Source organism: Ochotona princeps, chromosome 11 (genome assembly GCF_030435755.1).
Source record: "Ochotona princeps isolate mOchPri1 chromosome 11, mOchPri1.hap1, whole genome shotgun sequence".
Lineage (NCBI taxonomy): Eukaryota > Metazoa > Chordata > Mammalia > Lagomorpha > Ochotonidae > Ochotona > Ochotona princeps.
Window position 1 is genome coordinate 47,648,263 of NC_080842.1, and position 15,670 is coordinate 47,663,932.

The following is a 15,670-nucleotide window of genomic DNA, read 5'->3' on the forward strand; positions in this document are numbered from 1 at the left end:
AGTATAGATAAATAAACATTGAAAATATAGTCTCTTAATATGGTAGTCTTTAAACTATTAAATGATACCCAAGTAGAAACTTATTGTAATTGTTAAGAATTCACAATTGCATGTCGTGGGGATTCAAAAGGTATTTTAATTTTACAATAGTTAATTTGTAAATTCAAGGAAGGTCATTCAAACTACTGCTTTCACCAGTAACATGATTATTTTATTTCTTCAAAAGACTTAAATTCACTTACTCTTATAATCATAAGTAACTTACAGTCAGATTCAAAAATTGTACTCAACATAAGAAATCTCCACAAAAACATGTCCAGAACATTCAGTGAATGGTAATCATGTACTGCCCTGCCTGGGCATTGTGGGAAGTTCTAAAGCATTATATCCTGCTTCAAAACACCATGGTTGGGCCCGGCACAGTAGCCTAGTGGCTAAGGTCCTCGCCTTGAACGCGCCGGGATCCCATATGGACGCCGGTTCTAATCCCAGGAGCTCCACTTCCCATCCAGCTCCCTGCTTGTGGCCTGGGAAAGCAGTCGAGGACGGCCCAAAGCCTTGGGACCCTGCACCCGTGTGGGAGACCTGGAGGATGTTCCTGGATCCTGGCTTCGGATTGGCAAAGCATAGGCCGTTGCGCTCAGTTGGGGAGTGAATCATCGGACGGAAGATCTTCCTCTGTCTCTCCTCCTCTCTGTGTATCTGACTTTGCAATAAAAAAATAAATACATCTTTTAAAAAAACACAAAAAACCATGATCATATGTAAGTACATTCTATCACTCAGATGTAAAGTTCTGTCCTCTTCAACAAGCAAACTAAAATAATACATGTTTATAAGTAGATCAACTTTCTGGCTTAAGCCTAAGAGAAAATACCTCTAAATTTTTATTTAGAAAAAAACTTTCAATCTCACCTGATTACAAGTATCAGATAATGAATGTATAGCTTCTGAAAACATACTTGCTGATCCCGTATAAATCCAGGCAAGAAACTTAAAGAAGCAGTTTAATCCATTGCTAGGAGAGAAAAAGAAAACAACTTAGCCGGGTTTTGATTAAAATTTCCTTCAAAAGCTCATGGAACTGACTTACACATTACATTCTGTTGAAAGCACATCCTTAGCCTATAAGGGCCTTAAATTTAGGCAACAAAGCAGAAGTCTGAAGGATAGAGATTATGGTGCCATTAAGAACTCAAATGAAGAGATGTGCCAAATGTAAGCAAATCACTTAAATATATTTTGAGATTTGATGAGGGAACACATGCTCTATATTGGGACATGACGAAATTAAAAAGAGACGCTGTGGAAAAGAGGATCTGCACTTGCTACTGCCCAGCAGGACAGTATCCAAAGCAAGACTTTGGGGAGGGTCTACTTATTCAAACAGGCAGATGCCGGACACACTGGAGCAAGCGGTCTCTGGATCATCCTAGGAGATCCAGCTGTTGAACTCAACATGGTTGTCTCCAAGGGAACTTGCTGCCCAGATTTCTTCAGTCATGAAGAAATGTTATGAGGGCACAATCCTAGTCACTACCATGTTTGATGACAAATCTTACCTCAAGGAAAACACACACCTCCATCCACTTCCAACTACCCTTTTCCCTGCGTCTCTCCTTCAATCTTGAGAAAATATCTATTCTTGCTATTTCAGTTTTCTTCACTGCATGAAGACTTCAATTAATTCAGTAATGCTTTCTGTCTTCAAATTCCACCCCAGATTGTCCTTACCAACACTACCACTCATTCCTTGCAATTCAATTCCTGGAAACATGTTAGTATTTTCCTTACTTCCTCAGATGCATTTTGTATTATTATTTTTTTTTTCAAATAGTCTTTCCTCAGTTTCCTGGTATTCTATGTGTACAGGTTCTTTCTTCCCTACTCAATTCTCAGCAATGTGGTTTTATTTCTCCCAAAGGCTTTCTCTTCCTCACATTATATATATATTCTCTAAGCTATCTTAATGATTCCTTTTGACTTTAATTGTCACATAGATAGCAGCAAATTTTTGACACCAAATCTCTATCTTAGGTCAGCTTCCTGAGTTTTGGATAAATATATATATATTAACAATACGCATCAATTTATTAAGTACATATTACCAGCTGGTATCATAAGCAGTTCATTTATATTCCTTTGATGGAGACTGTAATGATGTCCCTGTTTTCCTGGCCAAAAAACCCCACTAATCTGCCAGCTCTAACAAAAGCCTATAGACTCCTCGAACTCAAACAGGAATGCATCATTTTCTTTGTTCCCACTCTGTGTTGTTTCCATGAATGATGCAATAGCTTCCCAACTGTACATTGGAAACTTTGGGCCCATCCTTCCCCATAACTTCTAAACACTTCTGGAACATGTCCACGTCTCTCCAGGTTTACCACAATAACCACCCTCTCTATGTCTACATTATTGGAAATGCCTTCCTCTAGTTTAGCACCCTTCTAATCCTTAAATAATTATGAATTAAAATTAAGTTTTATATTCCCAGACCCCATCACAGTATCAATCACAAATTTCATGTATTGTTTTCTTAAAGCTTTCTCTTATTTTAGAGGCAAAGACAAAGTTCCAATCTTTGGTTCACTCCCCAAATACCCACAACAACTGAGGCAGGAGCAAGAAGCCAGCATGCAATGCAGTCTCCCACAGGGTGGAGAAACTGAATTGCTTAGGCCATCACTGCTTGTCTCCCAAGGTCTGCATTAGTAGGAAGCTAGAGTCAGGTGACAGAGCCTAAAATTAATGTAGGAATTCTGATGTGGGGTGCTGGTATAACTGCTAGACTAAAGGCTTACTCCTGATCAATTTTTGTTTTTTTTTCTTTGAAAAACATTTATTTTTATTTGCAATTCAGATTTCTGCACAGAGAGAAGGTGAGAAAGAGGGGAGATCTTCACCCACTGAGTCACTTCCCCAAAAGCCCAAGACTTGGATCTGGGCTGAACTGAAGCCAGGAGCCTGGAGCTTCTTTTGGGTCTCCCATAAAGGTACTTGGGCCCCACGACTTGAGCTATCCTTGGCTGTTTCCTAGGCACATTGGCAGGGAGCTGGATTAGGAAGTGGAACACCTGGGACACAAAGCGCCCACTGTATGGAATCCCGGGCACATGCAAGGCAAGGATTTAGCTACTGAGCCATTGTGCCGGGCCCCCAAATGTTCTTAATTACATTATAAGTATACAGAGCACAAACATGGGTGTCTATACAGACTCATACTTCTCCCCCACCCCTTATAAACACTACTGAGGATTTCTTCAATTTTCGTAAAACAACATAGACTTATTTAAAGGAACATACTGCTATCTAAGAAGGCTTACTTTTCAGTACTTACATGCAAATGGCAACCATCACCACTTTTCCTGGTCCCTTAAAGAACACTGATGCCGTTCCAGAGCGTGGCTGCAAAAAAGCAGAAACAAAATCCTCCAAAAGGTCCGAGCGCAGTACTACAACAGGTGGCCCTGACACACCAGAGAATTCCTCTTAGGTCAAAGACTTCAGAACAACTAGGTTACTTCTTTCTCTCTAAAATTTCTTCCTTAAAATGGGTCTTTTTCCACAACTTTGTCTTGTTTCCTTATAATTCATGACCAGTCTACTTTTACAAAAGGATCTGAGTCTGCTACACAGAAATGATTAATAAAGTGATACAAATATTGAACTGAAAATCCAAATATTCTAATTTTTTAAAATCTTCTTTAGCAATGTGTTCACTTTTAGGAAAGAAACAATCCAAACCAACAAGTTTCCTGCTCTATTGAACTCCTGAGTGCTCTCTGCAGATGAATGAAACATAACGAAATAAAAATAATGCATTTGCTTTGTCAAAGTGACCCAACAAAGGTAACAAAACAACAGAGAAACATAATCAGGAAAATTATTTTCTTGATTTAAATTTGTCATTCCTTGAGTGGCTACTTCCTCTGGTTTTTCTTTCCTCTCCCTGAAATGTTACTACCTTCCACCCCAATCTATCAACTTTTTATCTATCTTCTTTCATATTGGGCCAAAAGCCAGCATTCTTTGGTGATCCACAAAGAAATACACATCATGTAACAAATTTATTATTTTATTTTACATTTCTATCAAAGTGCTTCTTTTTTGTCTCCTGTCCAGAAATACCTATTGTGCAACTACTCAAGAGCCTCCTGGTACTGTCGCTGTTAGGCACAGCAGTGAATAAGACAGTGTTCCAACTTGTGTAGCTTTCTTTCCCACCTGTGTAGCTTTTACATTCTAGTACAAAAGGACAGAGAATAAATCCATAAACAAATATATAATAAAGAAAATAAAAGCACTGGGAGACACACTAATGTGATGGATAGGGAAGGATATGGTGGGATTATTTTCACTTTAACCAGAAGAATGAGGGAAAGAGCATCAATCATGAGAAGGGAGCAAACATGAAAACGTGGGATAACGTTTTAGTCAGAGTATGTAACTGACTTAAGCTTGGTGTGGACAAAAGACAAAGACTGATGCTGCTAAAGCGTAGAGAGCATGGAAAATGGAGAGAATTAAGGACAAAGAAGCAGGCAGAAGCCATACCCTAGAAGAATCAGCAGACCATACTGGGGAGTTATTCTAATGGAACAAAAAAACAAAGCAGTCACTGGATGATTTTAATTTTAAGTAGAATCTTGACATAGCCGAATTGATTTATGTTTTTGAAAGGTACAGTTTATTATGGCTGATGCCACGGTGTGGTTGGCTAAACCTCCAATTGTAGCACCAGAATCCCATATGAACAACATTCCTATCCCAGCTGCTCCACCACTGATCCAGTTCCTTATATATGGTCTGAAAAAGCAGCAGAGTATGGTTCAAATCCTTGAGCCCCTGCACCCGGGTGGGAGACGCAGATGCTCCTGGCTTCTGGCTTCTGATCAGCTCAGGTTCGAACACTATGGTCATTTAAGAAGTGAACCAGCAGATAAAAGATTCTTTCTCTTCCTCTTTCTCTCTCCTTCTCTTACTCTGCCTTTCCAATAAAAATAAATAAATCTTTTTCTCTAAAAGGTACAGTTTACGATGCAGACAAAAAGCAAAATCAAAAGGTATAGGGATCAATCATGATGATGATTTAGACCAAATCTAAAGTTTCAATAAGGTGCAGAGAGAAGCAGTCACGTTAGAAATCTATTTCGGAGAAAATAGCAATAAGACTTGCTAATGGATTTTCGGTATGGAAAGAGTCTATAATGAATTTCCATTACTTGGAGAAGGAGATGAGGAAGAATTAGAGGAAATAAAATTGAAAGAGATTATCTTAAGCTCCCTGAGACGAGGCATTCCAAAGGGGACAAAAACTTGAATACTTTCTAACTTCTCTGATTTCTATGAAAAACATTCAGCCCTCATCTCCATACTGCTGGCCCCTTACCCACATATTTCCCTTCCTTCTACTGCTTCAGTAGGTAAACTAAGTTTAATAAGGTAGGTAAACAGGTAGCTCTACTAGAGAATCCTTACATCTCTCCTTTATTTTAGGATTCGGTATTCATTCTCTAAATCTGTTCTTCCACGGTTCTGTACCTAGGCAGTGGATAGGACAGAGCTGGCTACAATTTCTCTGGCTCGGTCCAAATCAAGAGTGTCCTTAGAAACCTAATGCACTGGACTAGACCACTGATAAACAGGTGAGGAGAACAAATACAGAGTGAAATCTGAGATTTTTAGTAAGGCCATGCAGCTTAAGAAATGGTTCTTAGTAAGGGTCCAGAATTTATGCCAATTTGGTCTCCTTTCTCAAAGGTGGCAGCAGCCCAATATTTAAGAGCAATCATCACTGCCTCCCAGGGAGCGCATCATCAACAACTGTAGTATGACTGGTTGTCTAAACTGCCAGGCCAAGCCACTCTCTTTGGGAGCAACTTTTTTTTAATCACTCTATTTGGTAAAACTCACAAACTAACACTTCACAGTTCATCCTCCCCGACTTCGTTCTCCTTGAAGAATTTGCATGTCATCCCTGCTTATGGTCCATGCTAATCTTCTCTGTATCATTCCAATTTTAGTGTATGTTCTGCCCAAGTGAGCAATGGAACAACTTCTTGATAAGAGATTCCTCCTAGCCAAGTTTCAATGGATGGAAGGCAACAAATCATAGGCGGATAGAATGCTCTGGAAGGACTGCTGACAATGGTAAGAGCCATTCAGTGGAGCACATCATAAATGCCCAAATTGTACTAGCATCAGTAGAAAAAAGAGGCGATGACAGCAAACTTTCTATGTGTGTCCCAATATTAACTTCCTTCTTGAAAGAAGAAAAACAGTGCATTCTGGTATACAACTGGGGACAAAAGATGATGCACTTTTATTAAATTACTATGTACTTATTTTTTTTTTCAATAAAACAGGGCCAACAGTTGAAGAGTGAACAGTGGGAAGACAGGCAATAACTATTGCAAATAGTGTAACTGTTGCAAATGGTAGGAGAGTGAATGTGCTGGGTAAGGTAAGTAAGACAAATAATATTGTCTGTTGATTTTATACAGTCACATAAGAAAGAAACAAATGGTCAAGATAATTATGTAATTTTCTCATCTAAGGGCTGAGTTTCTCGGGTCTGAGCTGAGAGTTAGTAGCTTGAATGCTGAACCAGAGTCACAGCAGCAGAAGGGAAAGAAAATTCAGGGTATCCATGAGAGCTAATCCTGCCAAAACTTTAGAAAATAAAATCTTCTCCATCTACAACTACAGGTTAATGTGCATATATGGTTATATTTTAAAGAAAATCTACTTCAATTTTTAAAATTTGAAGAAAATCAGCAACGAATAGACCATAATTTAGTAAATTAGTTTTCTCAAGAAAACCCTGAATTGAACACCATAGACATACTAGAATTTGCAATGGGCTAATATTAGTGCTATAATATCACCATCAGTATGAATAGCAATATTAATTAATATTAATAATAATATGAGATATCTGAAGTAGTCAAATTCAAACACACATTATTAGAAAGATTTCCTTACCTTGGTATTTCCCAAGAAATCTCTATATTCTCTTAATATTTTTTGGTTTCTAAACAGCCCTATAAGAATTACAAAATAAATTTAGGTCATACATATTTTTAGCAGTTGCAGCTTAGACTAATGCAGTTATTCCTTTTAAGATATGTTGGGGTCAACACTGCAGATAAAGACACTGCTTGCTACGCTGGCTCTCATATAGACAGTGGTTCATCTCCCAGCTGCTCCCCAATCCAGCTCCTTGATAATGTCTTGGAAAAGCAGCGAAGGATGGCTCAAGCCCCTGGGCCCCTGCACCCACATGAGAGACCAGGAAGATGCTCCTGGCTTTGGACCAGCCCAGCTCAGGCTGTTGCAGCACTTTGGGGAATGATCCAGTAGATGGAAGACGTCTCTCTCCCATCTCTCCTTCCCTCTGTGTAACTCTGCCTTTCAAATAAATAAATAAATGGACTATGGTAAACATGCTTTACTAGCTCCCAGCAAAAATATCAAGTTAAGGATATTTACATGTGCAACACCATAAAGAATAGCAAAGAATTAACAGGTATTTCTCCAAAAGTGATATGCAAATGTCAAGAAAGCACATGAAAAGATACTCTATCAAAACCATTAGAAAAACAGAGATAAAAACCATAAGGAGGAATCATCTCACACCATTAGGATGGCTACTATTGAACAAAAACAAAAACAAAAAGCACAAGTGCTGGCAAGGATGTGTGGAAAGCTTGTGTACTGATGACAGGAATACAAAAAGATGCAATCACTGTCGAAAACAATGTGGGGTTAGTTAAAAAAAATTAAAGCTAGAATTACTCTGTGGTCCAGCAATCTCAATTCTAGCCATCTATCTAAAACAAATAGGGTTTTGAAGAGCTATGTGAACACTCATGCTAACAGCAGCACTACTCACAATGGTTAAATGGTGAAACAACCCAAACATCCATTGGATGAACAGATAAAGAAAGTGTGATACACACATCCAGTGGAATACTGTCTGGTCTTAAAAAGAAATCATGTCACATGCTACAACAAGCAATAACCTTGTAGATAATATGCTAAGGAAAGCAAACCAATAACAAAGGACAAATATGAGTCCATCTATATGAGGTATCTAAAGTTCTCATATTCATAGAAATGAAAAGCAAAATGGTTGTTGCCAGCAGTTGGAGTAGGGGGAAAAAGCGTGGTAATTACTTAATGGGTACAGGCTAAATGGTGAAAGATGAATGACTCTGAAAATCTGCTTTCTAACAGTGTGAATATACTTAAAACTTCTGGACTGCACATTAAAAAACAGCTGCAATGTCAAATTCTGTCTTATTCATAGTCTTCACCACAATAAAAGTAGATGGGGGGGGTGCCTGGGTTTGCACTGAGGTAGCCAGTTGGATACTAGTTAGTAAAAATTATTTAAACTCAATATAACAAATCTTTCATTTAAAAAAATATTTCTTTTATTTGTTTGATAGGCAGAGTTAAAGAGAGAAAGCGGGAGATGAGCACCTGCTGTTCACTCCCCCAGTAGCTGCAATGACTGAGGGTGGGACAGACCATAGCCAGGAGCTTCTTCTGTCTCCCAAGTGGGTGTGGGGGCCCAAGGACTTGCACCACCTTTTGCTCCATTCCTAGGCCATTAGTAGGAAACTGCATTGGAAGTGAAGCAGCTGGGACTTGAACTGGTGAACAGATGGCATGCCACGGTTGCAGCCAGCAGCTTAATCCATTACAACACATATTTTTTCATTCACAAACGCAAGAGATACAAGTATTTGGCATAGTAGTTAAGGTGTTTCTTGTGAAATGTGCAAGCCAAACTACAATTCTTGGGTTCAAATCCTAGCTTCACTCCTAACTCCAGTTCCTGCTAATGCATTTCCAAAGACAGCAGACCACGCACAAGTACATGGAGCCCTATAGCCACACAGGAGTCCAGATTAAGTTTCTGGCTCCTGGATTCAGCCTGACCGATTCCTAGCTATTATAGGCATTTGGAGAGACAATATATGGCTGGGAAGTAACACAGCCAGGACTCAAACACCAAGCACAGCTTCTTGTTCACAGTAGGTGTTTATCAAATATCTACTAAATTATTTAAAGTCAAAGCTGAATTAACAGACTTTTCTGGAAGAAAGCAGTTACTGTTTATTATTTTCATAACAAGTAGAATCTTCAAACTAGACTGAAATTCAAATAGCCACATACGTTATAAAAACTACAACCTGTAGCCTCTCTCCCTCTCATCCTTAAAATGCTATGTGGAGGGGCCCAGTGAGGTAGCCTAGTGGCTAAAGTCCTCGTCTTGCATGCACTGGAATCCCACATGGGCATTGGTTTGTATCGTGGCTACTCTACTTCCCTTCCAGCTCCCTGTTTGTGGCCTGGGAAAGCAATGAGGGATGGTCCAAAGCCTTGGGATCCTGTACCCACGTGGGAGATCCCGAAGAAGCTTCTGGCTTTGGATCGCCTCAGCTCTGGCCATTACAGCCACTTGAGCACCAGCAGCTGGAAGATGTCTCTCCTTCTCTCTGTAAATCTGCCTTTCCAAAAAAATTAATCTTTAAAAAAAAAAAAAGCTATGGGGAAAAAAAACAAAGCATCCTTTTTTTAAATTTTTCTTTGTAAAATAACTGAGTCCAAGGCTAGTAGGTGTGCAAACCTTATAGATACGAGGTTACCACGGTACAGCTCTTAGTTACTTTTCAATTAACTTTTTTTTTCCATTCGCAAGTTGCTTTTCAATTAACTTTAAACGAATCCACTCACGTTCTCTATATTCTATTTCTGCTTCCTTGCGTAGTTTCTTCTCTCTGGCAAGAGCTTCAGGGCTTCCCCAAACTTCCAAAGATCTATGCACACACATACAGTCATCAGCAATGAACAACGTTCATGACTCTGATGCATCATAGTCAAATCTCTACAGAAACCATATCATATACACATGACAATCGCATAACAAAGCATAAATTCCTTTTGGAAAACACAGATCACTTGAGAAACTTCTAAGTCAAGTCTAAAAATATGAGTAAATTCAACAGTGAGTTTTCTTATACATTGCAATATATATTTTACATCTATATATACATGTAAGTTAGAACTAATACCCAGTTAGACACATTTGCAAATATAAACATGTAATCTTTTAAATATTTGATACAATAAATTCTGACTGTCTAATGTTTATCAGTGCTGTATTTGGGTTGTACTTTAGTTAAACAGGCAGGGGGTGTTCTTACTTTGCCTCCACATCTGATCTCAGGTACACAGTAAAAGACTCCGTATCTTCATGAGGACTTCGCCGCCTGATTTTTCTCAGCTGTTCTAGATCACTGGAGAAAGAAACATATTGAGTTTATTTAGACAAAGCATATATAGTTTATGTACTTTAAAAGATTACTATGGGCAGATAAAAGCTACTACATAGATCTTCAGCTTTTGAAGAACAGTTCAAAGATGGTATTTCACATTAAAAAACGATCCAGAGACAGTAGGGAAAAAGAATTATTGATATTTTATAGAAACTCCATCATGTAATATACAGAGATTCACTTCCTCCTCATCCATGTTTTTTTTTTTTCTTTTATCTGTAATGGGCACAACAGTGCCATTTTTAATGTCTGGGGGAAAGAAAACACAGATTAGTGGATCATTTTTCTATCTAAGAATTTAACAGGCAGGTATTCGTCCAGTTGGTTACGACGCAGGTCAGGATATGGAAGGCCCACACTGGAGTGCGGGCTCAGTTCCTCCTGCTACTGCGGACACTGGGAGGCAGCAGTGGAGCATCGGGAACTGGAGAGACTGCAGTCGCATTCCGTGCGGTCATCAAGCTACTACTAAGTAATCATTTCATATTTAACTTTGCTTCTTCCTAAAGAATTGTCCTAATGAGGACACCCATAAATAAAAATCTGGACATCATAAATTACAGAAACTAAACCTATATTTTCAAGAAATTGACAGCCAGTACCTGTCAGAGTTTGGACAACGCATCAAAAGCTATGTAACTAACTCTCTGTCACCGATTTGTTAAATTAATTGGGTCAAGTAATTAAATATTGAATACTGAGACAGCAATCAATACCTGATCCACTTAATTCACAAAATTTTTCTTGGAACTAAATGTGAAATGGAATAGTTTTACATCCGTGTTCTCACTGCTATTTTAAAAGTTAAATTGTGACATTTGTTATGGAAATACATATTTCTTTTTCAAATTAATTTATTCTTATTGCAAAGGCAGATTGACAGAGAGGAAGATCTTCCATCTGCTAGTTCACTCAATTGGCTGCTACAGCTAGAGCTGAACTGATCTGACACCAGGAGCCTCTTCTGGGTCTTCCACGTGGATGCAGCGTCCCAAGGCTTTGGGCCGTCCTCCATTGCATTCCCAGGCCACATCCAGGGAGCTGGATGGGAAGTAGGGCAACAAGGACACAGACACCCATCTGGGATCCTGACATATGCAAAGAAGGAATTACCTACTGAGCAATTGCACCATGCCCAGGACTTTCTAGATGATACAGCAGTTTGAAAGAACTCGACATTGTGATTTTAAGATGTCAAGAAACAAAATTTCTCATATGAGGGAAAAATGTAGTTTGGTCACCTAACAACTGTCACATTTTTGACTGGATAAAAATATTTCCTTGGGCCCGGCGCCGTGGCCTAGTGGCTAAGGTCCTCGCCTTGAACGTGCCAGGATCCCATATGGGCGCCGGTTCTAACTAATCCCAGCAGCTCCACTTCCCATCCAGCTCCCTGCTTGTGGCCTGGGAAAGCAGTCGAGGACGGCCCAATGCTTTGGAACCCTGCACCCGCGTGGGAGACCTGGAAGAGTTTCCTGGTTCCCGGCATCGGATCGGCGCACAGGCCGTTGTGGCTCACTTGGGGAGTGAATCATCAGACGAAGATCTTCCTCTCTGTCTCTCCTCCTCTCTCTGTATATCTGACTTTGTAATAAAAATAAATCTTTAAAAAAAACTATTTCCTTAATTTAGAAGGAAATCAAAAGGAAAATTCCCACATATGGATGGTAGCAGATTCTAAGACATAAGTGCTTATTGGGATTATGTAGCTAGGCACACTATTACATGTAAACAAACCACTGTACCTGGATTTAAGGCAGAACTCATTGATTGCTCTGACTCCAGTGATGAAATTATTCTGTGTGTACTTAGATCCATACTCCCTTTTCTTAAGGACTGCTTTGACTAAACAAAAAATGAAGAAAATAAATACACACACTAAAAGATGAATATATGCTAATACTAACAAATTCTACTTAAAAAACTCCTTTCTTGTGACACAATGACATCAGAAAAAAAGAATTATCCAAGTATAAAATAGAGTGAAATCGCCTTTGTCGCCACCTAGCTTTTTTTCACAGTTCATCTATAGCTGATGACACTGAGGACGAAGTGCAAACCATGTCCTATCAGTCTATCTAAACCAACTTAATGTAGAAGCTACTCAGCAAACATCTGTAGAACAAAAGAAAAACAGTCAGGTGATCTGCTTCAAATTGTAATGTACTTCATAGTCTGTTCCAGGATCTATCAATTCCGTTTGCTATTCTAAATTGCAGAAGGACTAAATACTACATGTTTTTAAGTATAAGTAAATATACTCTATATTTTAGAATACAAGAAAACTAAGGAGAACCATATAAATTAACAACATATACTTAATTCAGAGCATGCTCACGTTAAAAAATGGAATGAAACAGATACTCACCTCTTACTTGGAGAGGTTCTTTCAGTGGAGCCTTGAGTTCCGCACCTATATTTTCCACTGCAAGGTTTATTAAAAAAAAAAAAAAAAAAAGTTTACATTAAAAAGCTTATTTCATACTAATCCAGAACAATTAATATAACAATGTCTAAAACAGGTAATGTATCTGATGAATGCATTCTAAGACAGCAAGAGTAATTAACCTTTACTAAAGTTATTTTTCCCCTCATTAATAGATTAAAAAAACAACAACTATAGAACCATTTCAGAAGCTAAAGAAAAATCATGCAGCAAATTTAATAGCCACACAAGTCACAAGCCCTTTCAGAAATTAGGACAAAAATTTTTCTCTAACATGTAAAACTGATAATGAATAATGTATTCAATGGTGAAAGTTTACAGACATTCCTTGACAATGAAGGAAAAAACAGTATATAGTATATAGTTTTTCCACTTACAACTGTTCTAGAGATAATTCTCGGGAAAAGGAAAAAGCCTCAACTGCAGAGAAGATATTTCCAACTAATCAAGAATATTTAAATATTTTACATATTTAAAAAAAATGCTTCCAGGTCAAAGAAAAATACTATTCATGAGGGGGAAAAATGGAGATTAAAAAAAAACAAAAAAACTTTCACAGGAAACAAGACCTAATGCTGGCCAGGGCAGATAGCAACAGAAACACACACACTGCAGGAACAGACACAGGCACAGACCTTTACAAACACACTGCCATCCTCTAACATGCCTAACTACAACCCAGCAACTCTTCTAGGTCCATTTACTTGCCTTTAAGAAACTTAAATCAGGGCACAAAGGCAGAGGTACACAAATGCTTAGAACAACGACAGTGGAAAACAACCCAAGTGCTCACCAACAAGGGAAAAAAGGAATCACGTCCCAGTCACACCACATTTCATATAGGTGAATAATAAACATGGCTGTAGGTCCTGGCATGTTAGCATAGCAGTTAAAGTCCTCGCCTTGAACACACCAGGATCCCATATGGGCGCTGGTTCTAATCCCAGCAGCTCTGCTTCCCTTCCAGCTCCCTGCCTGTGGCCTGGGAAAGCAGTCAAGGACAGCCCAGAGCATTGGGAGCCGGAAGAGGCTCTGGGCTTCAGATTGGCTCAGCTCCAGCCATTGCTTGGGGAGTGAACCATCGGATGGAAGACCTTCTCTCAGTCTCTTCCCCTCTCTGTATATCTGCCTTTCCAGCAAAAATAAAATTTTTTTTTTTAAAATGGCTGTTTTTCTTTTAGATCTTACTGTGTGCCAAGCACTACTCTAAGCACTTAGTAGGTATTAATTCACTCACTCAACATCTCTCAGTAGTATGTGGTATAGTTATCTAAATGACAATTAATGAATTGACATTATAATACTTAGAATGAATTTTAGGATGGATATTTAGAATGAATCTCAACAAAATTTACCAGAAAAAGTAAATCACACAAGGAGTAACACAAACAGCCATTGCATTAAAAGTCCCAAACAAGCAGAACGATTAGAGATATAAACAAATGTATAAAGTGATTCCTTTTTAAAAATCAACACAAAATTCCAGATAGACACCTGGACACATGGGGTAAAAGGAGGGTAAGGGTGTGACCAAGAAAGGCCAAGTCTCAGATTAAGCACTAAATTTCAAAGTATTAATTTTACTCTGTCTCCTAACTTATATGTATTATATACTGTAATATTCTTTTACATGTATCAAATTTTCACAATAAAAATCTCACTGTTGGGGCCAGTGCTACGGCGCAGTGGTGGAAGTACCCTCTGAGTACTGACACCCCGCATGGGTGCTCATTTGTGTCCTGGTTGCTCCACTTCCAACCCAGCTCCCTGAAAATGTACCTGGGAAGGCAGCAAGTATGACCCAGGTGCCGAGGCCCCTGTGCCCAGGATGAGGACCCAGAGGAGGGACCTGGTTTCTGGCTTTGGTCTGACCCCATCCCAATAGCTTGGTCATCTGGGGAGTGAACCAGAGGATGGAAGACACCTATCTCTCTCTTTCTTGCTCACTCTTTCTCTCCCCCCCCTCTCTCCTTCTCTTTCTCTCTCAATAACTCTGCCTTTCAAACAAATCTTTTTTAAAAACCCACTGTTGAACGTTTTCCCTTATGTGTCTTTATGTCATCAATTAAAATAACACATCAAAATTCATCAGTTAGGGCCCGGCGCCGTGGCCTAGTGGCTAAAGTCCTCGCCTTGAACGTGCCAGGATCCCATATGGGCACCGGTTCTAATCCCAGCAGCTCCACTTCCCATCCAGCTCCCTGCTTGTGGCCTGGGAAAGCAGTCGAGGACGGCCCAATGCTTTGGGACCCTGCACCCGCGTGGGAGACCTGGAAGAGGTTCCTGGTTCCTGGCTTCGGATCGGTGCAGCACCGGCTGTTGCATTCACTTGGGGAGTGAATCATCGGACGGAAGATCTTCCTCTCTATCTCTCCTCCTCTCTGTATATCTGACTTTGTAATAAAAACAAATAAATCTTTTAAAAAAAAATCCTCAGTTAGAGGTAACATTTAACCATTTAACATGTGCCATATATTATTCTATATACTTTAAGTGTATTATTTAAGACTCACAAAGTCACTGTGAGATAAATACTGTTATCTTTATCTTCTGAAGAAACTGGGGCACAGAGAAGTTCTCACCACCTCCCTCAACATCACAGTCATTATTTCCATATGAGGAGAAATCTGGGCCACAGAGGTTGCTGTAACTTTCCTCAAAGTCACAAAGCCAGTATGTTAGGCACAGAAGCATGGCAGGGCTGAAACAAGTTATTTTGATTAGTCTCGGCTCTGAACTAGTGGTGTAAGTACTATTAGTACTAAGAACTACTGCCTCTGAACTACTGCTTCTAAGTATAAAGTATTTCAGCATCTTTTTTTCTAGGAGAAAAAAGAAAAGGACAGAAGTGAGTACCACATGTAACAAATCA

General features: G+C 39.2%; 1 protein-coding gene and 1 non-coding gene across 3 annotated transcripts in view; both read right to left on the bottom strand.

Annotated features, from left to right (window-relative positions):
- Positions 1-15,670, bottom strand: part of SLC30A9 (solute carrier family 30 member 9) — a 56,710-nt gene that overhangs the window by 24,029 nt on the left and 17,011 nt on the right. For both annotated transcript variants that reach the window (XR_009246300.1, XM_058670156.1), the window contains exons 3-9: positions 12,721-12,777; positions 12,098-12,197; positions 10,221-10,313; positions 9,751-9,833; positions 6,988-7,046; positions 3,341-3,408; positions 916-1,018 (exon numbers count right to left, since the gene is read on the bottom strand). Coding sequence is in view for 1 of the 2 variants with exons in the window: in XM_058670156.1 (XP_058526139.1) it covers positions 916-1,018; positions 3,341-3,408; positions 6,988-7,046; positions 9,751-9,833; positions 10,221-10,313; positions 12,098-12,197; positions 12,721-12,777 (563 nt within the window). In the remaining variant the exon portion in view is untranslated. The remainder of the gene's footprint in view (positions 1-915; positions 1,019-3,340; positions 3,409-6,987; positions 7,047-9,750; positions 9,834-10,220; positions 10,314-12,097; positions 12,198-12,720; positions 12,778-15,670) is intronic.
- On the bottom strand, positions 5,943-6,048 carry LOC118760058 (U6 spliceosomal RNA). The gene has a single exon (XR_004996552.2). It is a non-coding gene; the product is annotated as a U6 spliceosomal RNA (small nuclear RNA).